Consider the following 25,982-nt stretch of genomic DNA (forward strand, 5'->3'; position numbering starts at 1 on the left):
TAGGCTATTCAATGTGTCCAAACACTATGTATGTACCATACTGTGTGTGTGTGTGTGTGTGTGTGTGTCTGTGTTTCCCCATCTTGTGCGACACGTTCTCATGTTTTAGATGAATGTCCTTTCAGGAGAAGCACTTTGAAAACAGGAGTCTCCTTTTATCTTTGAGATAAAGAAATGCAGAAGGAAGGGAATGTTATTAACACATGGAAACGTTATTACAGTGTAATAAAGGGATACACTTTGGTAAAGTAACAGTAAAAGGATGCAGCAGATGGGGAGATGAGATGAGAGAACACCCCTGCATGTCAACACGTCTTGGGAAGTTACTTATTGATATGCAAACGTCATCTGCCACAGGTGCCATGCGTGTGTGTGCATGCGTGTGTGTGTGTGTGTGTGTGTGTGTATTTATCTATTTACACACATCAGCGTTGCCATCAGTGACTGCACAAAACAGGGTCGTTAGTGAGGAAAAGGGGCTCCTACCTTTCTTCTTGGATTCCTTTCTCGCGCTGGGTCTCACAGCTGTCTGGAGCTCCGTCTCTGTTGACATCCTATTCAGTCCTTGGTCCTTTTCAACTCGGGTCCAGTAGCGCTCACGGGCTCATCTAGCGCGGCTCTCCCAACCGACTGCGAATCAGCGCCTTGGAGACTCTAGCCCTGACAGAGCATCACAGTCACTCCCGCTGAGGGCTGTGGGACGAGAAACAGACACAGGTTAAGCACATTATTTAGATAATATTCAGTTGTAGGCCGACACCTGGCAAATGAAATTCAATGTGGACAAGTGCAAGGTATTACATGCAGGTATCAAAAATGTCCACTATAATTACACTATGGGAGGAATAGAACTAGATGAAGTAACGCATGAGAAAGACCTAGGAGTCTATGTGGACTCCTCACTTTCTCCATCCAAACAATGTGGGGAAGCAATAAAAAAGACAAACAAAATTCTAGGGTATATTGTCAAAAGTGTAGAATTGAGAACAAGGGCAGTGATGTTCAGACTGTACAATGCACTAGTTAGAGCTCATCTGGATACTGTGGACAGTTCTGGGCTCCACACTTCAAGAAAGATAATCGCTGCTTCGTAATCCCCCGACAGGAAGACAGTGTGCAGAGAACAGAGGGGACAGGACGTGTCTTTGCAGGGTGTCGAATAGCTGTCAATGTCTTTAAGGGATCATAAAAATCCCCTCACCTCCATAAAGAGGATTGTAAACAAACAAACACACACACACACACACAAAGAAGCACACATATTTCAACTATTGAACAGAAGTTCACTCTTTTATTCCAGGTCTGAAGGGAAAGTCCCACTGAGAGACTGAGGACCTGAACCTTTTCACCCTGGAACAGAGGAGACTACGTGGGGACTTGATCCAAGTCTTCAAAATCATGAAAGGCATCGACCACATCAAACCAGAGGAGCTTTTCCAGATCAGCAGGGACACACGCACCCGGGACACAAATGGAAATTGGGCTTCAAGGCATTCAAGACAGAAAACAGGAGACACTTCTTCACACAGAGAGTTGTTACAGGACTGTGTGTGTGTGTACACTTCATCTCTCTCCTGGAGCTCAAGCTGTCTTCAGACGGGTGCCCCCCCACACGCAGCTCCAGCGTCTGTTGTCACCTTTCATGTGCTAATTGGCCTCACTTGAAATCTACATCATTCCAGTGCCAGTTGATTCTCGGGTTCAAACAACGTGAACTTTATAAATAATAAAGCGCGGCGGATGCCACACATTAAAGGCAGGCTGGTGTTTGCCTTTGTGTCACGTTTTTTTGTGTGCGTCGCTGATTATTTATATTGACACCGCCGAGATAAACAGAGCCCGACTGTCAGTCAGGTTAACGCGGCGCATAATCGTAGTGCCTCGACTGCCAGCGTTAAGACTCTCCGGCTTTTAATTATTAATTGTGTTTGCCGAGCTCGTTTCTCAGGGTTGAACTGGTCGTTTTGTTTTCTGAGAGATTTCTCAGAAATTAGTGCAGCTATGTGGGTAGAAAGAGAGAGACAGAGAGAGAGAGATGTGATAGATGTGTGTGTATATATCATAATATTAATGAATGAACACAGGTTATAACAGTAAGTTTATAACAATATACTTTCAGACATGAAAACAAGAAAACGTCTTAAAATCCACGAGGGACTCCTGACACTGGGCCCGGTGACAGCAGCGAGTCTGCGGTGGTCCTGGCGCCAGTGTGTGCCGTGGAGAATCCCCCCCCACCCCAATCCCGTTCATAAGCTATCAAAAGGCTGACGGCTCTCTTCAACTGAAAATCACCCCCTTCATCGTTTATTTTCACACATTGGGCGTAAATAAGTCCATCAAGCGCTGACACACACATTGCTGTCATGTGCTGCACATGCACAGTGTTGTGTTGAGAAGCGTGTGTCAGAGTGTGTGTGTGTGTGGGAGGTATACAGTTTTTGCTTAGACAGTTCTTCGCTGGTGCTGCCCACGTGGAACAGACACTGTGAAAACTGAAGCTTCGAGAGAGAGAGAGCAGGACATGGAAACGGTGCTAATTCAGAGTGAAAGCTGCTCCTCGGTTCTCCGTGTTGGAGGTGTGGGTGTGCAGTAGTTATTCATTTCTCATCATCCCTCCCCCCATTTCCATATATATCTGTCATCTGTCACACACTACGACTTGTGCACAAATATCACCCTCCCTCCAAATAAAACAACAACAAACTATTCATATCGTTACCTACACTGCAGTTTCCTATTCCTGTTTAGTCACTTGAGCACTTGGGGGAGTGGGGAAGCATCGTATATGACATCCAGTTTGGATTCACATCACAGCACTGGCTTATACCCTGTAACACACACATGACAATTTAATTTCAGAAACCTCTCTTTGGAAAGGATATCGCCGCATTATGCAGAGGCAGGTCTGTCCTCATCTCTCCTCTCTGCCTGTTTACCCTCTCAGTCAAAATGACTTATCCGACGTGCCACATTTGTTTTTTCATACAGAATCTCTTTCCACCTCACGCTTCTCCGCCAAATATTTCAATCCTCTTTCAATCCTCCGAATCTTCCCTGTCCAGGAAGAGACCCTGACCCGGTCCTTGAAAGCTGATTTTTAAATATATGCTAACTGTCCCTGCGGCAGAATCCACACTTTCAGCAAAAAAATCCTTCTCCTCATTTCACCCAGAAATCAACGGCTCTGTTCAGGTCCTGCTCGGGAGGAACAGTGACTAACTGTTAACTGTACAGAGCAGTTTAAAGGTACAACGCCTTCGAAATAGAGCGCTGCTCTCTCTCTGACCATGCGTCATCACGGCGCTGTGATTTGATTCATCTTGCTGTTGTTCCCCCCCCACACCCCCCGCTGTACCGTTTCATAAAAGATTATACTTTGCTGGAATTACTGCTCCTATTTTGGTCGATGCCCTGCAGCCTCGATGGGGAGGAAGGCTTGTGGGCTGAGCCTCGCTCGGCTGCTCTCGAACAGCGCCAACACATCCCATGGTTTCTTGTGTTTTTAATTATCTGCTTGAGATGCAGACAAAGGTTGAATTAGCTCACTCGAGTCGTTTAAAACAAGACACTGAAATGAAGGATGGGGTGGTAGAGGGACCGGTCTGTGCTCCTGTCTCTAGCATGTTTTCTCATTTCTCAAACCAGATCCTGACATGACTGGGTTTGGGGGTCTGGTATGAGAAAGACATGTTTCCACGTGCTCCCTGGGAGTCCATGGATTAGGACCGCAGGTGGCCGTAACCAGAGAGAGGAGGTTAGATGTTGTGATGGTGCAGGGCAATGTTTAAAGCTGTACTGACATAACAGGATGCTGAGGAAGGTGTCACAAGACATGAAACACAAGCAGGACGACCCCCACAAAGAAGAGAAGAGGATGAGATGAGAAGCTTTCTGGAGAAACCTGGAGGCAGGGGGAGAAATTTTGGGGAGGATCAACAGACATTGCTACTGCTGACAACAGATACACACACACACACACACACACACACTTTTTGTTCACATTAAATGCATAAATAAAATGCACATGATCAGCCAGCAATGTAGTCATTATTCTCCTATTAGAGTAATGAAGCGGAGGAAATACATAGATAGAGAGTGAGAGAGAGAGATAGACAGAGACAGACAGATAGAAAGATAGATAGCTAGAGGAATGCTTCATATTCTTGTTTTATTTACTGTGTGAAAAGAATCAGCTGTAAACTGGGAGTCGGTGAGCAGGATTGTGGCAGAGAGCGGCTTAATCCGAGTAAATCATATGTCACTAAGAGCGGGGCTCTGCCAGGGCGACTCGGAGACGCGGGGTTCGTTATTCGCACACAGCCCTCAGACCGTCCTGCAGGACAAAGGCAAGATGGGCACAATGACGGAGACGCAGCTGGTCCATCTTCCAAACCCAGGCCACCACAACCCCATCACGAGGGGGGGAACTTTCCCACGGTCACTCGACCATCTGCGTCCAAAACATTTCTCTCCATCTTGCGGTTAACATATGCTGATGACTGGAGTCGGGTGCATATTTATAGAAGTAAAGTAACAGCAACATTAATGATGGATAGAGATGGCGTGGGTGGAGGGGGTCTTTTTTACGTGGGTTGCGATTTCCTTTGCGTAGAATTTTCCTTTCATATGAAACATCTGCAGATCTCTTCACTTATTGATACGCACCGAATAAATTATCTCAAACCTGTTTTCTTTGCCTTTTTTATTCTAGGACAGATTTTTTTAGGACCCCGTTCTCTCTACTCCTTAAACATCTCATCATCACCCTGCCTGTGAAGATACACATTAACTGACACCTTTCTGAAGGATTGGACTAAACCGAGAATTGTTCAACCTCAATGTATGACTCACATGTGAAAAACAGTTACAATGGCTGCATATTAAACAAAAACAATACAAGGGAAGACAAGGCGAAGATAGAAAGTAACTCAACTGATGCTGAAGGCTGATAGTGTCCATATTGATTAAAAATCCAACCAATCCCTCTGCAGTTTCTAAGCATGTAGATCTGGAGAAGCTACTGTACGCAATCCATCTCCTCAGAGAAGGTACCCAAGTAATAGGCTTTCTTTTATGCCACGGAAACAATTGCAATTTAATTTCCATTACAATGCAGCGAGATATGCTTCCCTTTATTGTATTAGGCAGCCAAGCAAGCAAATCTTCTGTACGCCTGTTCTTCAAATCGCTGGTATCTAGGTCACTGTGGCTCTCAAGCTGTTCTTTGCTTTAACAGCTTTGATTGTCTCATTTAATTTAGGTCAGAGTTAATAAACACTACACATCCTGCCAGCTACTGTAAGAAAGTGCAGAAATCAGTTCATCAAGGCCGGGCTGGGGAAACCAGTAGCGTCAGGTTAATTGTCTGCTGTTATGCGCACGTACAAACAAACACACAAAACATGGAAAGTGTGGTTCGTATTGGACAACCACCTCCCCAAATCTCCTAAGCAACACAGGCGCCATCATTTACAGCCACCAAATCCGTGGTACATTTTCCTCCTCAGCTCTGGAGCTGCGGTAGTGATTTGTAAGTGTGCGTGTTTCCCATTATTTCCTGTGGATCGGGCTGTCTCTGCCTGGCTTAGCAGAGCGAGATGACATTGCTCTGCTGTAAAGCATCTGTCAGAGGCAGGGAACACATAACAAAGCAGTGCCCTGATCCTGCCGGATAGTGGCTCCCCTGATGTCACCCTCGGAGGAGATGCGGACGCCGCTGTAGCGCTGCAAGTTCACCAGCTCCTCCGCAATGAGCCCGGGATGACCAATTGCCCTCCCCGGTGACAGAAGCGACGCTTGATAAATAAACTTGCGTGTACATATGTGTGTGCACGTGTACAGGGTGCAAATCATGTATGGGAGTACGTTCATCAGCAAAAACTTATGAAAGACAGATACGTAAGGCAGATACTCCTACTTTTCTTCTTTTCCTCTCTTTTCCAGCACCGTATTGCCGTGTTCTTGTGTTTGGTTTAGTCAATTATGGATGAGAACATCGCAAACTTCCCCATGCAACGCTGATCTGTTTGCAGTTGCAGCACAAAGGCACCCCATGTCAAGTTTGGTCATGTTCTGTGTAGAAGCAGGAGATCGAAGAATCGGCAACACTTCCACTAAAACAAACACAGTAGCCCACACAACAGTTATCCCGATATCTGCCGTTCAGGTAAAATGAAGGATTGAATAAAACTAATTCCACACGAGCCCACCCTGCTTGGCATTCATCTAATAGGAGGAAAAGGAGCGAGGCATCCAGGCCCGCACCGATATCTACATTCTCTCTGTGCTTTTAAGCCCGTCTTGGAGAGAAAGAGAGATCCCCAGTTTTGGACCCTTGCCCTTTGGCAGAGCATGCCCAGCCATGGCACCACTGACCTGTGAAGGGGGTGAACATGGCCTGGCATCCAGGATGTCTTTATGAAATCGCTCCCAGCTCTGGGTACCAGCTGCGCTCTCACAACAGAGGTAAACTGAGCCACTTCTCTCCTGCCTGCAGTCCCTGCTGCTCCGCACTATTGGTTTGTATTGTCTAAACTACGAGTGTTACGTATTCAAAACACCGACAGACACATAGTGGCCAATATCCCTGCGAATGGGTGATTATAATATTTCAGGAACTTGTAACCTAATAAATGTACATATATATTCCCTTATTGTCAGGTACAAAGGAAGGTGTTTGGTATCAACCATTGGTGTTTCATGACACGTACCCAGATAGATAAATAAGTATTTGAACTGCACAATGCTCCATTCTCATATGGGGTAACATTTTCTCCTGCTCCTGTGGAATTACAACCCCAGAGTCGTATGGACAGAGAACCACGAATCAACCCCTGAGCGACTGATTCAGCCTGTGAACAATTATTTTTTCTTTCCCTTTTAAAACTATAGGTTCTGATCTGGACTGAGCCTCTAAATCAGACAGCACTGAGAGTCCGCTGCACGGATATTGTGGGTGCGCCCGTGATAAACTCTCCCTTTGCCCATCGTTGGAAGAGTATGCATGGTAATAAAAAAATTAATCTTGACCATACCTTCGAATACCGTGATGGGAGCCTATTATCTGCCCCTGGTAGGATATAGCATTTTGCAAAGAATGAGTCTCGGTTGCAGTCCATTTGTGCTGCTCCTTGCTAGAACGTGCTTCATAAGATCACGCTGCGCTTGGTATTTCGTATTTCTCTCCACTCCTCTCCATCCTGCTGCAATCCCCACTCTAGCTGTCAGTCACAGTGCAATGAAGCAAGGTCTGTGCGTCCAATGTCTAATGCCCATCACCGTTATTTCACTGGAACACAAAGACACTGTCGAAGCAATTAAAAGGATCTTGTGTTTGCCGCAACTATAAGGGGTTGTAAAAGTATTGATTTGCATTCAGCTCAGCATATTCCAGATCAGTAAACAGGGTTTTATTAGTTAGGACTGTTTTCATTAGCTGTGGGAATGCAAACTGTAAGTGACTTTGATGTGAGGGTTTCACAGCGAAACACATTTATTTAACAGGTAGCTATTGATGTTCTTCTCCAGGTAACAAACAGCCTGACTCAGACAATCACATGCAAGGAAAAACAACCCTTCCACAGATCTCCCTCTCTCTCTGTCTCTTTGTCTCTCTCTCTGTCATTATCTATCACTTCTTATTGTCCAAAAAATAAATGCTCACCAAGATGGCAATAAGCTGGACCCAGGTGGAGCTAAGAATCAATAATCTATAATTTAGTATTGTTACTATCGGTAGTAATCACATTCACAAAAGTAGTAAGAGCAATATGACTGTAGCTGTAGTCAGTATAATGGTGTTGGTAGAAGAAAACGCTGCAAATCCGTATAAAATACCACCTAGTGCCACTTGAGCAAATAGTCTTTATGATGTCAGGTTAACAAGATGACTCTGTCTCCTCAAATTAGTGTCTGCTAAGCACAAGCTGCAATACTCACTTTTGTCAAAACAAAGCACAGCAGAGCAGACACCAGCATTACAGTTTTTACATTACCTGACAGCTTTGGTCTCTGGATTTGAGGGAGGGAATGAAATCAGATTCCTATGCCTTGTTTTGTGCGGTACAGACACGGGACGAGAGGCCGGGAGATTGTGGTGCTGGTGAAGACAGGGAGGGAGAGAGCAAAGTTGAAGCGCAACGGCAATTAGGAGACGGCTAAATTATTCCACACTCAGAAATCGCTAACCGTGAGATAACGCGGGTCAGACACACAGAGCACTTCCACATCTAACTAGCAGCGTGAGTCTAAAAAGCACTGTTCAAGCACAATTGTTCAAGCAGAGCAAACACCAAAGGACAGTATTGTGGGATCAAAGTACTGCCGATACACCCAAAGCACAACAACTCTGCAGGTAGTAAATTGACTGGTGTTTTAACTTGAGACAGAGAAGTTCAGAGCTCACAGCTGTCTTGCGTAAGACTCGCATCATAAAAGCTCTGCAAACGTGATGTTAGCGTTCAGGGATCATTCCTATCAGAAGAGTTCAGTCATTACAAGACAGACTTTGAGCTGATTCCTGTACCGTGCATGTGAATCAAGTGGCCACGCCCAGGCAAAGAAAGGAACCAGTCCAGGTTTGAAGATACAGGTGACCGACTGGGCGTCTCAATGAAAATTTCTACACTTTCAGTCAGGTGGTGGAGAACAGGGACCAGAGCCCAGATTAAACCACAACTTCCACTCACAACGGCGTTCGCAAAAACCTCGATGGTCTGTTGCCGATTTATTGCGGTGCAGTTGCTACACAGTACTGGGTTGGGCATTTGCAATTTCATTTGAACTCAAGCAGACTTATAAATAACCAAATAGTTTCATTAGTGTGAATATCGAGAACATTGCTTAGGTAATAACATCTTGAATCCAGTAAAAAGTCTGTTTCTTTTCCGGTTGACAAAATTGCGTTTCACATATGACGGTTGAGGTTCATGGCCAACTTGCCGTCACATGCTATTCACACATCCATGTTTGTTAGAGTTAATCGTGCTGTAAACAACAAATTAAAATTAGTCCTTTAAGTCTGAGCTTAGAGAGGCTTTCTGCAAATAAGCGAGCCGGTCCCCCGACGCTGAGAACAGCACTCCTTTACAAGAGAGAGCAAAACCACTGCCTTTAACCTCGTGGGGTTTAAAATTTTCATATTTTTGGGGGGGAAGAAGAGGATGGAGAACAAGAAAAACAGCCGAGCAAATGTATTCTAGTCTCCCGTGTCCCAATCCAGTAGCTTGTTACTTCTGCTTAAATGTAAATTGGACTTTGTTCACCCCTTATTTTCCCGTGGTTTTCTGAAAAAAGACGACTCTTCTGACTGCGTGCCAGCAGACACCTAAATTAGTATTTTCTCCCGCTCCACTGCTTTGTCTTTTAAATATTTCCATTATTCATTGGCCGGCATGTCGCTTAGTTTGCAGAATTTGAATGATAAAGGATGTCTAAGGTTAAAAAGATATTTTGTTGTGGATTTTCCTAGCAGGATGGATTTTGAGAGCGAGTTCACCTTGGTTTCCCAACAGATGTATTACAATCGACTGTGAGGCGTCGAGGGTAAAAACTAACATTATTCAAATCAGTCGTTCTTAAAAACGGCCTTTGCGACGAATGAATAAATAAAAAAGCACGAGAGCAGAAAACGGAGATTTAATGATGGAGGTAATCATCTGTAATTCAAGGCACTAAATCTTCTCATCACAAACGGCTGTCTGGTAAACAAATCTCCTGACAAAATGATTTTCTTCCTTTACCAGGAGCGTACTTTAAATGGTTTTACTTCCTCCCAACGTTCACGTGATTTTGTTTATGAAACTCCAGAGGAACAGCTGCATCTTTGTCTAATCCTTTCCGAATTATGTTTTCTGATCAATAAGGGAAATTTGCTGCTACTTTGTGCTTTGGCATCTTGCAAGGACCCGTGGGAAAAGTCTATTCATGTTCTGCTTTCAAAGATAATACCTTAAGCGTGTGCTAAACACGGCAGAACGACGTGCTACAAAGTCATGTTTCTCCCCCCCCCCCAGATCCTTCGCCTCCTTGTCTTCTACTGGTTTTATTTCGTTTTATTGATTTATATTGAATCACTACAGCAGCTACCTGTGAAAAAGATCTTGATAAGAAATACAGGACAGAGAAGGGTTGATACACAACCACTAAGGATCCAAGGATCATCTTCAGGGGCTTGAAGACCAGGACCTAGCAGCTTAGTTGTAAACCTAATATGAGGTGGTTAAACTTTGTACTTGTTAGAAGCAGGATTGCCACTCCAGGTGGTTAAATCGTTAACCCTTACCCCAGAGAGCAATCATTACAGAGAACTAAACACTATAAATTCTTGCAACGTCATTCACTGAGAACGGCTATAAATCTTCATGTACATGAATTAAAAATATATATGTATATGTAAAGAGGTTTCTTTCTTCTTCTTTTTTGAAGAATTTGAACTCTGAAAGCAACTGCATTAATTTGCGGTCTCGGAAACCATTATAAAAACCCACGGGCTACTTTCCTTCACTTGATTCCCATGTTTAAAAGAGAAAGGAATCACATTGCTCGTTTCAGCTTGCCGTGGAAAATTAAAGCTCTCTGACGGCTCTAATTAGGTTTCCAAGCTTTCATTTTGTGCTTCGCTTTGTGCAACAAGTTCAAAAGTGAGACTGTGTCGCCATGCTGTCGAATTTGGTTCCTGCTCCCCTCTCACTGTGTTTCAAACACCCCATCTGCCCCACACTACATCCAGGGAGGCATGTAGTTATGCCTCCTGGTACAGATTTTTACAATTACAGACCTAAATTAAAGTATATAACCACTGTAGTGCACGTTTCAAAGTCTACACGACATGCAGTGAATAGACAGACGTCCAAGAAAGATCACATGGTTGGCTTTGTAGTTTTTCTTGTCTCTGATTGTGGGAGACAGAACAACCTTGTCAGAGAGGTTATATTTCCACCAGCAGTGATGGACAACTAGATTATGCACCATATTTATCTGTCCAGTCACAGCTCCTAATGCCAAAACATTTAATTTTCTGACACCTGGTGCCGGGAGCACAGACGAGTTATTTCTCTGTGACCAACGCGTGGTTCGAGGCCCCGCAAGAGGACACTTACTGAGACAGAGAGAGGAGGGCAAAAGAGATGTATTTCAAAGCTTAATTCTCCATCTAACTACACACATGTGTTTCAGTGCGTTTTAACGATCCACTACGGGACTATCTGTCATGCTGTTGAAAGGCTATTCTCCTCTGTGCATGTTGTTGCCGTGAACACAGAAAAAGACAAGACAAAGGAAATGGAGTTGAGGTCAGCGCGGGGGCGAGACGCACGGGAGATTTCAATTACAGCCCCCTTGATTGGAAAGACCCGTGAAAGACTGTCGGCGCTTTAATGCCGGCGTCCCCCACTCCCTGGCGGAAAGACCAGAGTGCTGCCAGCGGGGGAGCGGGACAGGGAGAGCGATCTCTGAAGCCTCCTCTTCCCTCCATACTCATCAGTTTAGCATAATGATGATAACAACAGCAGGGGGGCCCCTCTGTATTTGTGCAACAGCCAATTTGCGGAGCGTCTCTTCACCAGACGAGAGCCACTTCCCGTGAGATATTCCCAGCGCACTTTTCCGGCGGGCGCTGTGATTTTGCCATGATTGAAATTGTGCTGAAAAGGCGCGTGGCGTTAAAAGGGCCCTGATCGGTACAAGCTGGGTATCTGATGGATTGTGCCTTCCCAGCATGGGCCGTCTGCCTGACTGCTGATCTCATCTCTCCAGCTGACGCGTCTGCATTGCTAACCCGAGACACACACGCCAATTTGAGTTCAGCAAGTGGTTATCAGCTCCATTTGAGTCGCGTGTGTCTCTGATTATTTATTTTTTAATGTGGTAAAAACCCTGCCTTTCCTACACACTCAAAGCCTCGCTCGTATGTCCTTCTCCTCTCATGCACATCGAAGCGCGTTGCACAAAACATGTTGTCACTTAAAATATTAATTGTGTTTCCCCACACACACTTGAACCGGAGTGAAAGTGATTCTGCAAGATCCTCGGCAAAGCACCGTGCGGTGAGATGATATCGGTTGGCGCTAACTTGCTTGAACAGAATTGGGATGCGTCTGCTTTCCGACGCCTGCTGCTGTCCCGTCGTCAGCTCCTCCCAAGTCTCGGCTCATTAATAAATGTACACAAAGTATCCACAACGACGGGCGCACATGAATCACGAACGCTGAGCTCTCATGTGATTAGTTATATCATGAATGGTACCCATGCAATGTCATATATATGTATGCCAATGTTTGGTAGATAAAGATGTCAGCTAAATAACTAGATAATAATAATAATAATTGATATAGTTTTAATCATGATTACTTCCCCAGGTCCACTGCAGTGCTGATATTGTATCCTTGCTTTTAGCTAATTTGTCCAGCCTTCCTCCAGCAGGAAAATATTCTGCTGATCAATCCAGTGACCCTCTGTTGTCCCTGGCTAAATAGCGTGCATTAGCAGCTCCATCCATCTTCAGCCCCGGACAGCACCTGCACTGAGCGCCGGGCCCTGGCGCTCATTAGCCCGGCACATCCATCTCAGAAATACAGTAAGTACATCTGCGCAGCGATAAATCCCAGAGAAATGCCGCCCTCCCCCCCGACACATGCCTGGGGAACGGGCCTCTGCCACACATGTTAAAAATGCTCAAAATATTATTAGCAGCCCTGTGCGATGGTCTGCATGTTTTCTTTAATCACAGCCTTGCACTAAAATGCTGTAGTTTAGGCTCATTACAATCCATTTCTCTGAGAGCTACTGAGATAGAGCGGGAGGATTCAGTTGCTATAATTCCCTTTGCTGAGAGCATCGGAAGAGAACGGACTCGTGCCGACGGACAGAGACGCCATGAAGTGAAACGGATTCACCAAAAGTCCTCAGTCTAGCCGTGTTCAGTCCTCAAATGCAAGTTCCTTTTTTTCGGTAGGATTTTTTGAAAGCCTTTTAGAGATTACGCTCGATGATTACTCTCGTAATGATTGACCTCTTTGCTCCAGTGAGAGAAAAAAATCTATCTCAGGAGACGCGTCAAAACCTATTTCATGGGACACAGACTCCCGGAACGTGACCCTGCTTTCAAAGGTCAAACCCTCGGCGTTCAGGTCGTCAGAAGCAGCGCATCGCCAGAGCTGGAAGGCAGGAGGGTGGGCTGAGGACCTGCTCACCGACAATACCAAGACACAGTATCCACTACTCTCGGCTTTACATGACAGCGACTGGACCTATCAGTGTCCCCCGTCACCACAGTGGATAAATGGTCTGCATCCCGCACCAGCCTGACACTGCCCAGCGGGAGACCTGGGCCCAGGCTGGCATCTTCAGAGCAGGGGCAGCAGGGTAAAAGGGCTATTAAAAAGCTGCTGAGTTATAATGCCGCTCAAAAAATACAAATCCATGTGTGCAAAATGTGAAACCTTATTTACAGTGTGTGTGTGTGTGTGTGTGTTGTGGTGAAGGTTAATTAATAATCTTTTCAGATTCCTTGGTTTTAGCCAAACAAGCTCAAGACTGACTTTACTAGCAATCTAAAAGACAATAATTAAACCCGTGAAGGATTGACATGGCCTCGTCTGTCTGTGCGGCTTGTGGCAAGACAGACAACACTCGCACAATCACCAGTACTCCCCACAAATATATTTATTCAACACAAATCCAGGTCAAGGATTGATCGCAACGTTGACCTGGATGTGGGCTGAATAAATATATCGGTGGGGAATATAAGTGAGTGGGCGAGTTCAATCTATTCTTCCACGATTGCATCGGTACTCAGCGCCTCACCAAAGACCTTGGAGTGTGTGGTCTCTCTGTCACGGGGACGGACAATGGCACAAAATGGTGTGGACAATAATTTAAACACTACGGCAAGTGCTCTCCTCGCGGCTGACATTTTTAATTAAGCCCCACACCGAACGGATTTCCAGGGCCGCGGAGGTTAAAATAGTCTGTCTAAAACTCTCTCAAGTGTTATTCCATTAGTTTGTGCATTAGCACAGTAAAGGTCAAGTGCTGTGATAATGTTTTTCCTGCGACGGAAATGATTTCAGCGCCTCGAACGAAACCGCGCTGTGGAGTGAACTGCAGCTCTTGTCCCCTGATCCGAGATTACAAAGAAAACAATAATAATTCCCCCTAATTGGAGGTGAAAGAAATTACGTGGCCACTTTTGAGCTGGGAAAAACATCAGCAATTTCGTTGTGAGCTGCTGGAAAAAAATAATAATCCTTCGCCAGCACTGCATTGTTGTGCTGATGCTAAAGCCAAGCAGAAGACTGGATTTTTACTGCTCTGCTATCCGGGGTGAATGCCTGAACCCAAAGCACTGCAATAATCAAGGTCCTGGAAAATCAGTCCCTGGCGTATCGATCGTGTTCAAACCCTGCGTGTCGATACGGTTCGCTCTCACCGCTCGGCTACTCTGTAGAGAGAAACTAACAGCCTGCTCGGCTTTTATTATTGCACTGCTCACCCCAGTCGCACTATCTGATAAGCAGTTTTAACCATTTTCACAGCAACCTTCCCTCCAAGGATTGAAGGAGGGTGTTCGTGTCCAATTTGTAAAATTGCCAGCCTATGCGTCAATAAAAGGGGTACATCTGTAGTCACCCTCGCGGCTAAGAACCCATTCCGAAGGCAACAAAAGGCTGTATTGTCAAACAAGGATAAAGACACATGCTACAATACTCTGGAAATGGTGTTAACACACACAACAAAGGCTGTGGAGATGGAATGTCAACCTTTCAATAGAGACCTGAAACAGGAAGGTTGATTGTCCCTCTATTTGAGCACTAATGATGTCACTCAAACATCCCAGTTTTCTGCCAATGCCCCCAGATCGACGGCAACACAAACTGTGGGATAAACTGACCCACTTCCAGCTTCTTTACTCCCTCCTTCCTTCACACTTCACTCTGTCTCTGCTTCTCCCTTCTCCCCCTGCTAAAATACGACAGAGAACAGGCACCCGAGCGTGCAACTAATTATTAATATTCCTCCTCCATCTGTAACGAGGTTGTGTTGTGCGAGAGCCAGCCCGGCCCTGGGAGGCTGCTGAAGAAGCTTTTCCCAACTTCGCAGGGAAGAGGCACCTTGACCCATCAATCATGCTTTGTGTGCTAATGATGGACTCATGCATAAGAGCCACCGTAAGCAGCGAGAGGCAGGGAGCATGAAAAGGAGTGAATCAACTGTCGACAGTGTCCGCGTCAGGGAGGGTGGCTCTGTGCTCTGAATCCTCAATCAGGACTCTGTGCTCGGCTACAGAGAGCGCCAGGAGAGGGTTCTGACCCGCCTGGTGCGACCCAGAGATACCAGGCCCGCACCCCGGAACTGAAGGAACGCCATCCCACAAGGAATGCTGTGAATTATGTTTACACTCTAGAACTCTGAGCAGTGTGACATCACAGGGCACGTTCATTGATACTGATGTCATGTCTCCCGTCGCTGTCATGGTTATGTTTAAACATTTTAACATCCAGGATTCTCTTAAACCAACTTGAGAAACTTTAGGAATAAATGTTAAGCAGGAAATATATGTTTTAAGCTTGTGACTAACTGCTTGCTTGATGTTTTAGATTCTCAGCTTTGTACTTCTTTTCAGCTCCGGAACTGTAGTGTAACCCATCATCCTTAAGGTGTTAAGGTGTGTGTTACAGCAGCCATACACACAAACAAAAAAATATGAAAACAAACACTGAGACACTACCGTCTTTAAGTGGTGTAAATCAAAAGTGAACGATGCTAAAGTGATGCAGTATGGTCCTGAAATTATGATTCCTATAGGAGTTACTCTTCCCAGGAAAGCCTAGCCTGGCTTTTGAACATGATTAAACAATACCAGCCTTTCAGATGAGAGAAGCAACTTTGGCAAACTTTGAGGTTGGTTCTCAGATCGGTAAGAACTTGGGGCCCCCAGGATCTCTGGGTTATTGTCTCTAAAGGGTTAAAGTGAAGGCATGTGGAGAATTAAAAACCACAGGTGACCCGGCAGCCTTTTATGTGAGGATCCGGTGGGGCTTTAAACAGTCCCAAAAGCAGAGCTGGCCAATCAGGTAAGACGGAGGAAGGAAAATTCCTAGAATACGTGGAATGAGAAAAACAAACAGAAGGAAGCTGTATCTGATTTCCTCCCTTGCTCCTTTAAATATTGTTATGGTATGCTAATCAAAGCAGAAGGAGGAGATTAAGACGCCAGCCTTGCAGGCGAGAGAGATAAGGGCAGGTTTCATGTGAGCAGAGGATTAATTAAAGAGTTAAAGAATCTCTAATCTTTAAATTCTCGCTCTCTTAGCCCAGACCTCATGGAAAATGAAAGCAGGCACTTTGGGTTATGCTTAACCGTGCCCCGAGGAGAGAGTTAGACCGACTTCCACACTTCAGTCTGACACGAGCCCCCCACCACTCAGCCGGGCTCAGCGATGGGCTTCGCGTTTGCAGGAATAATAACAAACAGCAGGAATAATACGGCGCTCAGGAGTCCTGTCAACGCCATTCGCTCCCCCATCAGAGATCCCGAAAAGAACAAACGCCTCACAATGCAACAGAACCGTCAGTAGATCTGAAACGCAGTTATGTCATTTCAATTTCTCGCACCCGAGTCCTGTATTACTTATTAATTAATGTATTTATTATTCCATGAAAAGATGTGAAGCTGTGAGAGAGATTGCATTTACTTCAGGAGGAAGACTGGACTCCAATAAAAGGCAAATTATTTGATCGTCGCCCACATTTTCATTCACATCCTATCGAAAGAGGAGAGAGAGGCCATGCAAATGTTCGAGCAGGATATCACCTGCCTGGGAAAGCGGTGCGGATCTGAATGGGACTCAGACAGAAGGTGGTGGGACTCTCTGGTCTTTGGAGATGGCGATCTGGGACACTGTGGCACGCCTGCCAAAGTGGAAGCTCGACTGGTCCGAGGGCACCCCGAGAGATGAACCTGCCCGCAGTGAAACCCTCCCCTGACTGAGCGATTCGCAGTCCTATAAAGACGGTCGCTGTGATTGAATTGTTAAGCTCTCCGGGCCACAGAGAAGCAGCCAGGTGATTGAATTTTAACAGACGAAGGCTGCAAAATGATCAGAGAGGCTGAGTCTTGAACTCAAGGTCTTTAAAAGGGAGAGGGTCCAAGTGCTGTCTAACAACACCACCCAGAGAGTCGCAGGAGTCGGTTACAGAGGCGATGTCTTTAAATCTGGGCGTCAGTGAGCAGAAACTCACTAAAGGTGGGCTGCTCTCTGAAGCGGGATTCATCTCTACTGAAACACATCAGACTCAAAACTAACTAAAATGAAGCAGAACCCTTTTAAAAAGGCTCCTCAATTACAGAAGGCAGGAGAGGTCGTCCTCCAGTCCTTGGTGAACAGCTCTCTCTGCCTTTATTACGGGTTATGATGTTTCATGTGGTTGGTTTTGCTCCATTGAAGAACAGTTGAATTTGCTCGAGTGAGTGTGTGTTTGTGTGTGTGTTACGTGCCGGCCCGTGACTGCGGATAAACCCAGATAGATGTATCACTTAAGGTGGCCGCGTCCCCCCAGGATTCGGAGCAGCAATGCAGACAATGCGGAGCAGGTGCTTCGGGGGGGAGATCCCCCAAACCGCTGAGTGTCTCGCATTACAGCGTCGTCCCTGGCTATTCCCTCGCCTTCTCGCCATCTGGAGCAGCGACAGGTGCATGGAGTCGAGATCACCTGTAGCGGTGCCTGCCATGCGTCTGCGCTCAGGACGGCTCGAGGGAGTCGTGATGTGGGGGGGGGGTCCACAGGGTTTCAAAGGACAGGGTGTTGTGTTGGGTGTCTTTAGCGATTCTAAAAAAATCATGTTACTTTCTTCATTTTGGATCGTCTGACTCAGAGTAATCCATCTTTCTTTTCTAATTTGACACTAATATGAGGCAGGAGGAAATTTTCCCATGAACAATATTAAACACAATAATAAAACCACAATAATGAATTGCTTGAAATACCGGTGGCTACCCAGGACAGGGGGAACAGAGGGAGGAGGGAAAAGACAGATTCCTGCATTCAGACACACTGGGGCTGTGCTGCCAATTTAATTAGTCCCACCTGAGTGTGTCTTCTGTGCAGTTTGTCTAGCTAATTTCACATGTGAGTAATTAAACTCACTGCAACACCTGGAACTCTGTTCGGAGAGAAATGTGCCGGGGTTCTGGTGGTCTCTGGCTGTTCGGTAGCCCCTGGAGAACGCTGTGCTCAATTGTCACGTCAGCCAGACAGGATCTGAGCACGACGACCAGATCTCATGTGATCTTTATGGACACCAAACACGGGACCTTCAAATGCAAATGCAGGTTTAAATTATGACTGTAATATAATAAATAAATACAGACGGGTGACAAGGTAAAACCTGAATAAATGAGTGGAGGAACATAACGAAGGCAGATGCCTCCAAACAGGTGTACTGCATGATACAATTAAGCAATTAACATCCTGTCATGCTCTGTGGCATGTATACAAATGCTGAGCAGGTCCAGTTGACCTCGGTTTTGGATCAAGATGGCAAGAGGAAAGGATCTAAGTGACTGTGAAAGAGGGGTCATTATTGGGGCACGAATGGCAGGAGCTTCAGTCACACAGATGCTCAACTGGCTCGTGTTCTAGACAAGTGGGCGAGTGCATGTGTGGGACACCAAGAGAACGGGACAGGCCTGACTGCTGGACCCCTACAGTGAGGGGGTCCAGAGGCTCTGTTATGCTGTGGGGGGCATTTTCCTGGCATGGGTTGGGTCCACTTGTCCCCTTAGAGGGAAGGGTCACTGCAAATCATGACAGTCATTCTGAGTGATCACCTTTATCCTATGGAGAAACATTTCTATCCTGATGGGAGTGGTCTCTTCCAGGATGACAGTGCCCCATCCACAGGGCACGAGGGCTCACTTAATGGTTTGATGAGTATGAAAATGACGTGAATCATATGCTGTGGCCTTCGCAGTCACCAGATCTCAATCCAATTGAACACCTATGGGAGATTGTGGACCGACGTGTTAGACAGCGCTCTCCACCACCATCATCAAAACACCAAATGAGGGAATATCTTTTGGAAGAATGGAGTTCATCCCTCCAGTAGAGTACAGAGACTCGCAGAATCTGCCAAGGGCATTGGAACTGTTCTGGGGCTTGTGGTGCCCAACACCTTACTGAGACACTTTATGTTGGTTTTTTCTTTAATTTGTCACCTGTCTATAGATGGCAATGCAAAAATCCATTAAAGGAAGGACTGGGACCAGTACATTCACTTCTCATGTTTGTACTGAAGGACCCAGAGGATGGCTGGGCCTCTTTCGACAACCCACGCATGGACAAAAGGTGAAAAACAGAAAATGTCCTGTATATCGCCTTGCATTCATCCTGCAAACGGCCTGTGTGTTAGATTGAATGTGTGATTAGGTCCATCTAGGATCCCCTGAGACGATCCCTGTCATTTCAACCATTTAAACGGTTTTGAGTCCATTTAGCAAAGGGCCTAATTATTCATCCCCCCCCCTAGTCATCATTTAACCATGAAGCCCTGGATTGGCTGCCAAGATACTCTTCATTTACTGTCGAGATACTTGCTTACTGCCCCGTGACTTTGTGGTAATTTGCTGAATTGACATCAATCCCACACAGAGAGTTATAAATTGCATGGCAGACTTTGGGATAATGTTCTGCTGCTTTCCCAAACGTCCTATCGAAGCAGGGACCTTCAAACCTCCTCCCATAACTCCTCGTCTGTGTCTCTGAGTTCACACAGAGTGCCATTCAGTGACAGATCCACGGTGCCAACCCGGCGTTTCGCTGCTGAGAAACCAACCAGGTGTTGCTTTTCATTATCAAACATTCCTGCTTTTCTGGAGACAAATCTAACGTGGCAGTCAGATCCAAACTGAGGTTTGTACTCCTCCACAAGTTTCAGTGCCTATAAACAGGCTTGTCACAAACCGCGTGGGAGTTTTTGAGGTTTCCGAAAAAGGGAACACGGATTTTTTGTTGTTGTTGTCACTTCGTACCGTGTTCAGAGAGAAACTGCAGTGCATACATGGATAGGGTTGTGGAAAAGATCTGTCTCAGCCCACCTGGCATCAGGGGACTTTTTAAATCACAGGAGGGTGGGTCCCGAGGGTCCGACCCAGCCCAGTCCTGGACAGACCCTCGCTCTCGGAAACAGGAAGGTCAGCTCCCCTCCAGCAGTCTGGGAAAATGACGCAGCGCAGAGAGAGAGAGAGAGAGAGAGAGAGAGAGAGAAAAAAGAAAAAGAGAGGGGTGGGGGGAAGCAAGGAGAGAAGAGAAGAGCTTTCTAATGGGAGGCTACATGGCACACATCCCAATCAGCCTCCCAGCGAGGCGGCACGGTCCTGCCGGCACATTGGTATTCACCGCAGACCGTGGCGCGCTGTATTAGTGCCTTAAATTACATTACGTACAGAGAGCCAGCAGAAAGCAAAACACGAGAGAGAGAGAGAGAGAGAGGGAATAACACGAAACCTCTCTCCCCATGTGAAGCTGGCATATATCACCGATCTCATATATACCACGCCGTGTCAGAATCGGATTTATTTTAAAAAGCACTCGTGCCTCGGGGGCGCTGTGGCGCTGTGTAAACCTCATTTTCTCCTGGAGCGCCCTGGCTGTTTTGTTCATATTGATTTATTCCGACACCCGTTTAAGCCTCTCTCGTCTGGGCTTTTCATTATTATTATTACTATTATTACTATTACTGTTATTATTGTTTTTTTTCTCTCAAGGTATGGTGCTGAAAAGGAGCTATAAAGGGACTCTAAGTTAGGCAGCGGGGGAAAGAAACTAATTCCTCTGTCATCCTGGGTACCTGGCGGGTTGTGTGTCTGACGGCATCTTGCAGGGAGAGTCGGCTTCCTCTGCTGATGGTGACAGAGTGTGTGTGTGTGTGTGCGTGTGCGTGTGCGTGTATGCGGGGGCTACATGGGGGAGTCGCAGTGGATTAATAATGGAGTGGCCTTCGCAAACTAAGCCACCGGTCCTTCAAGTCCCCTCTGTCCCTCCTCCCCAGCGTGGCCGTATATATCTCCCCGGCGCCGTTCTCATATTTTACAACACGTTCTTTCAAGGAAATGCATTTGAACTTTGAAACCAACCAGAACAAATTTCCGAACGCGAGCAGCGCCTCTGTACGGGGGAGCGGAGACTCGAGCGCCTGAGAGGAGATACTGTGAATCCGAGGCACTTGTGAATCACCCCCCTCTACATCAAGACCCCCATCCAACACACACACACACACGCGCACACACTGTTTCTAATCCATCCAGTGCTTAATAATTGATTGTAAAAGCTACACTCCTTTACAATTTGCATGTCCCAGTTTCAGCAGCAAACTGGGAATCGTGGGTGATTTATATCCAGTGTAAAGCCGAGCAGAGATTGCAATGAATGGCTCGGCGCTCGGCGCTCGGTGGCTGGACTGTAGGGAGAGCTGGATAGAGCCGGTCGGAGTGAAGGGACTGAACCGAGTTGGATGGGGCACATTCTTTATTTCATTCACCTCGGGATCCCTGGGGGGCCGCGGACAGAAACAGACGGTGCTGCTTGTAGTCCTTATTTATGTATGAGTTTGTTTGTTTGTTTACAAGGTCACAACAGCAACACGTTCAAAAAGTTAACCACGTTTGTATTCTCCACTGTGCTCATGTTTGGTTTTCTTTTGTCTATCAGCTCAGACAGCTTCCCCTCAAAGCAGAAGCTAAAGAAGTTCAAAAGGTAAATGCAGCAAGAAAACGGACAGAACACTTGAATTGATCTGCCCGGCTGAATGGCAGACGAGCAGGTCAGTGGCTCTCTGACTGCTCTCCCCTGCCTCCACCTGAAAGAAAACCGAAGCTCTCTCAACTCCTGCGGTAACGGCCCTCGGGTCCCTCAGAGCGTGACAAACCCAATCTGCATCCGGCGGTGCGTGTTTATGTTCGTGGGGAAGAGGAGAAAATTAGACAACGTTCCTCCGCTGTCAAACGGACCCGGCTGGGAGCGAGAGCAGCGGGGTCCAGTATGAATAGTTGAGCATTGGGGCTCCCTGCGGCTCGGTGGCCCTTCCTTCGTAGCACAGCCGGAGGCAGAGGAGGCCAGATGGAGAGGCTTCCTATAAATCATGCATGCAATCATATCCTGCTCCATAAGAATTTATTTCACAGCGCAGAGATAATTGCAAGTCCTCCACTACCTCCAGCTGCACCAGTGAGAGTCCTGTTCTTAGGTTATCTTCTCTGGGCACATTTTCTCTCCCGCACTGAACACACTCGCCATATCTGCACCTATTCATTATAGATGAGGGACTCGAGTCGTCCTGCTCTCTCTTGTTCTCGATGAGCTGCAGACTTACTCGGCGATTCTCGGCTCATCCCATTCACTGTGCCAGTGGTTTACAGGAGCGCCGACACGCTTTGGGGCCAGACCCTGAGTGGCACGACGGTGGATGTAGTAATTGAGCGTCGTATTTTCTGCATTGTGTCTCCTGATGTGCTCCGGAGACTGTTGTGCATCTCAAATGCAAGATGAATGGGTTGGCAGATATTAGACTGACCGGCTACACAACATCAGTCACCCCTGTTGTGGGAAGAAGACATTCAACCCAGTATAACATTTGTGCATTTGTGCACATCATCAACCGACACAGAGAGGTCAAAACCAGCTGCATCTGGAGACATTTGAGTCAAGAATGAGGACGGGAAATATTTGACAGATTTTGGTAACAAACTCATCTGAACACACTACACTCATCTAACGGGATCAAAGACGCCACTGCACACCGCTCTGGAGTGTGAGAGGCACCCCTTGGGGTTACGTTTTCATTTCGCAGGTGGCGGCCCCTCGAAGCGGTGCAGTTCTTTATCCTACATGCCCCCTCCCCATCCCCACACTCTGAACAGCCTCTGAATGCACCGCAGAGCGAGAACAACCTTCTCCTTTGTGCGTTCAATTAGACGCCCCTTATCTCTCCACGTTGGAGCACCTTCTGCGGCTACAGCCCGTGAAGGATGGGCGACACGAAGAACAGATTTGGGCCCATTATGGCTGCCTTGTTCTTCCAGCAGCTCAAATTAAACCCGACGCGCCTCAGGTTTGTTCGAGGTGAATGCCAAGGTGACTGCAGAGATATTGGACCCCTTGTCACCCTTTCCAAACACCCCTCGTTAGCAGACACTCAGACGACACCGGATGCGGAGCAGAAGATATTCATAAGAAAGAGCACTGAGAACATCCCGGAGATTAAGCACCAACAGGAGGAAATCGGCGCATTGTTTGGTATGTTTCTGACGTGCGTTTTGACACGATTGTGCACTTTGAGCTACACAGCGCTCTGATGTCTATTCACGTGGGCACACAGTACACAATCACAGCAGGCATTAGGCGAGGAGGCACTGTGATTCATTTGGATTTCTTTTAAATAGATAGATAGAAGAGATCAAAGATGAAAAAGACGTAATTAGGGCCTCTTTTGGCTGCAGAAACGGAGGGAACAAAACAAATTACAGCACAGGAAACGCGCTCCACAGAACAGCCCTTTCAATCAGCTTGCCTGTACAAAGAGCTGACAGAAAGAGTCTTCTGTGGGCTCCACACCCGCGCCCAGCTGCCTCCCTCAGAGAGACGCGGCTCATATTCAAACAGAGAGAGAGAAAAGATGGAAGAATAATAGAAGGAAGAAGAAAAGGTGTTTAATTCAACACTTTTAAAACAACTCTCTCTCCTTTGCGGTCTGGTTTGAAGTAAGAGGTCAGTCTATCTGTGGCACAGACACGTCCAGGGCATGATTAAGGGGGCTGGCACAGATCTCTAGTCTAGATCCCCCCCATGAGGCAAGACCCCTGTCTTCCCTCGACCCCGCTAGGTGGAAATGATAGCATCTCTCCACCAGGTCTGGTCCTGTCTCCTCTATGAGTATGCCTGGTGTTTTGAAGAGAAGTTACAGAGATAAATAAACTCAGAGATAAACTGAGTTCAGTGACCATTGTTTCAAATAAGCGTCTAATGGATGCCATCGATTGTGAGGTGAGACTGCATACGTGGGGGGAGTTTAACGCACTAGCGCCGGCAATGGCTTAACCGGGCTGCTGGACTTCTTCTATGGACGACAACATGCCCGAGGAGGCAGAGTGCTCTGCAGAGGGCGGCTGAACCTGAGAGATTGAGCTTAAATCGAAGATCACATGTTATCACTCTGAAGTGGCAGGCATTTAACTGCGTCGCCCTTTTTTTATTCACTTCCGACCAGAGCAATAACTGTTCCTGTTCCAGCAGGAGATAAGAGAAATAGATTTATGGATGAATTTTGCTCAGCCAAGGCTAGAAAAATGTCATTTTCCATCTGCAGGAAAAAAAAAAAAAAAATCTATCGTTCTTTAAAGGGGACCGACTGCATTTTGTTTTTACCAAATCACATGGTCTGCTCTGTGAACTCACAGCTGAAGATGTTTTTATCAAAGAATACTATTCACAAGTCATCTGAGGATGTATTGCACATGTTTTCAACTTCACACTATTTATTTTATGAGAAATGTGTTGATTTTGTTTCTAATTAGAAATGTGGGGCATACACAGGGGTCCATGTGGAATATTTGTTTACTACTTAAAGGTTTGTGAATTTAAAATGCGCCATCTCTTGATTTATTTTTCCTTCCAAGGGATGAGAAATGAAAAGTGACTAATTCTCTGTGTTGTGTCACATTGTGCCGGCAATCCCTGCTCTCAGAGATGGGTTCCCAATTTATTGAGTGATTTAAAATGTAAAATTTCTGATTATAATTTTTCAAATTTAAGATGCCAATTTCTCCATATCTCCAACCACTAGAAGTTGACTGGTTAATAGGGTTGACTTTACTCACAACATGACACACATGCCACCGAATCTGCAGAATGCACAACCATGGAGGATGAGTCAAAAATGAGTATTGTGTAGCGCTGGGGACAGTGACCTCATGAGATAAGTCTCACCTTGGACATCAAGTGAGCAAAACCATGAATGCATAAGTCCAGTGCCCTAACCGCTTTCCCACACTGCCGTCACCCCAGTCCACCCACGATGCTTTGAACAAGTTAACTATCAGAAAAACAAGAAAACTGACCCAGCCGACAGAGGAGAAAGATGCATTTCATCAGCTATTCAACAGGAACAGAGTTAAGAATGCAGAGTGGGATCTCTCCCCGTCCCGCGTTGCTATAATTACCTCACGCCGCCTCGGAATTAATTTCCCCAGTTCTCAGGGTCTTCGTTAATTTGGGTTGTTACGAGAGGAAGAAATGGAGCCGCATACGAGCTTTGCTGTTGAGTTCAGGACAACAAAGGAGGCAGGACCGGAGGAGACTTAACAAGCTTTCCCTTCGAGAGACAATTGCAGTGATTCCGACACTGCTACCATAAAGGACAGGAGTAAAGATAGTAAAATACATCAGGTACTGAGGTCGGTGGATTGTGCTGGGCTTTCGTTCAAGGCATGGAGCCCCGACATCTAGGCTCTCACTTCAGAAGTTGTCAAATTCACTGTGACTTGCCCTAAATGAGTCAAGCCCTCTCACCTGCTTTTGTGAGCCTCTCGATTCATTGCCCATGCTGCCCTGCCCATCAGAGAGCCATCAACTCAGCGATCGGTTTACGTAAAATTCGTCCCTAATGGGTCCATTCGATTTGGCTCTCTATTTCAGTGCCCCACAGTCACCTAAAACAGTGATTGTGTGTGTGTATGTGTAAGTGTGTGAGTGGATCTTCAGAGCTGAGATCAAGCTGCTGCGGTTAATGTATCCATGGGAAAATATGTTGCTTCTGAGTTACAGATGTAAAACATGTGGTTGATGGCGGTGGCAACTGTCAAGTGTAATAACTAGGGGAGCCCACAAACCAAAGCCCGTTAATAGCGTTTAATTCCTGTGAGTTTCCCCTGTCTTTGCTTCTCCAGGATCACGGCAACACAAAAGGCACAAACAAAAGGCACGCC

The 25,982-nt window shown here is 46.3% G+C and overlaps 1 protein-coding gene across 6 annotated transcripts in view; it reads right to left on the minus strand.

The window, feature by feature from the left end:
• LOC136715001 (disabled homolog 1) overlaps positions 1-25,982 on the minus strand; it is a 105,049-nt gene that overhangs the window by 73,847 nt on the left and 5,220 nt on the right. For 2 of the 6 annotated variants that reach the window (XM_066692669.1, XM_066692665.1), the window contains exon 2: positions 487-693. In XM_066692669.1, coding sequence (XP_066548766.1) covers positions 487-553 — 67 coding nt within the window. In that variant the 5' untranslated portion in view covers positions 554-693. Of the gene's footprint in view, positions 1-486; positions 694-7,997; positions 8,516-25,982 lie in introns of those variants that run through there. The other 4 variants (XM_066692666.1, XM_066692664.1, XM_066692668.1 and 1 more) reach the window with 4 other exon arrangements.

Source organism: Amia ocellicauda, chromosome 19, assembly GCF_036373705.1.
Source record: "Amia ocellicauda isolate fAmiCal2 chromosome 19, fAmiCal2.hap1, whole genome shotgun sequence".
Lineage (NCBI taxonomy): Eukaryota > Metazoa > Chordata > Actinopteri > Amiiformes > Amiidae > Amia > Amia ocellicauda.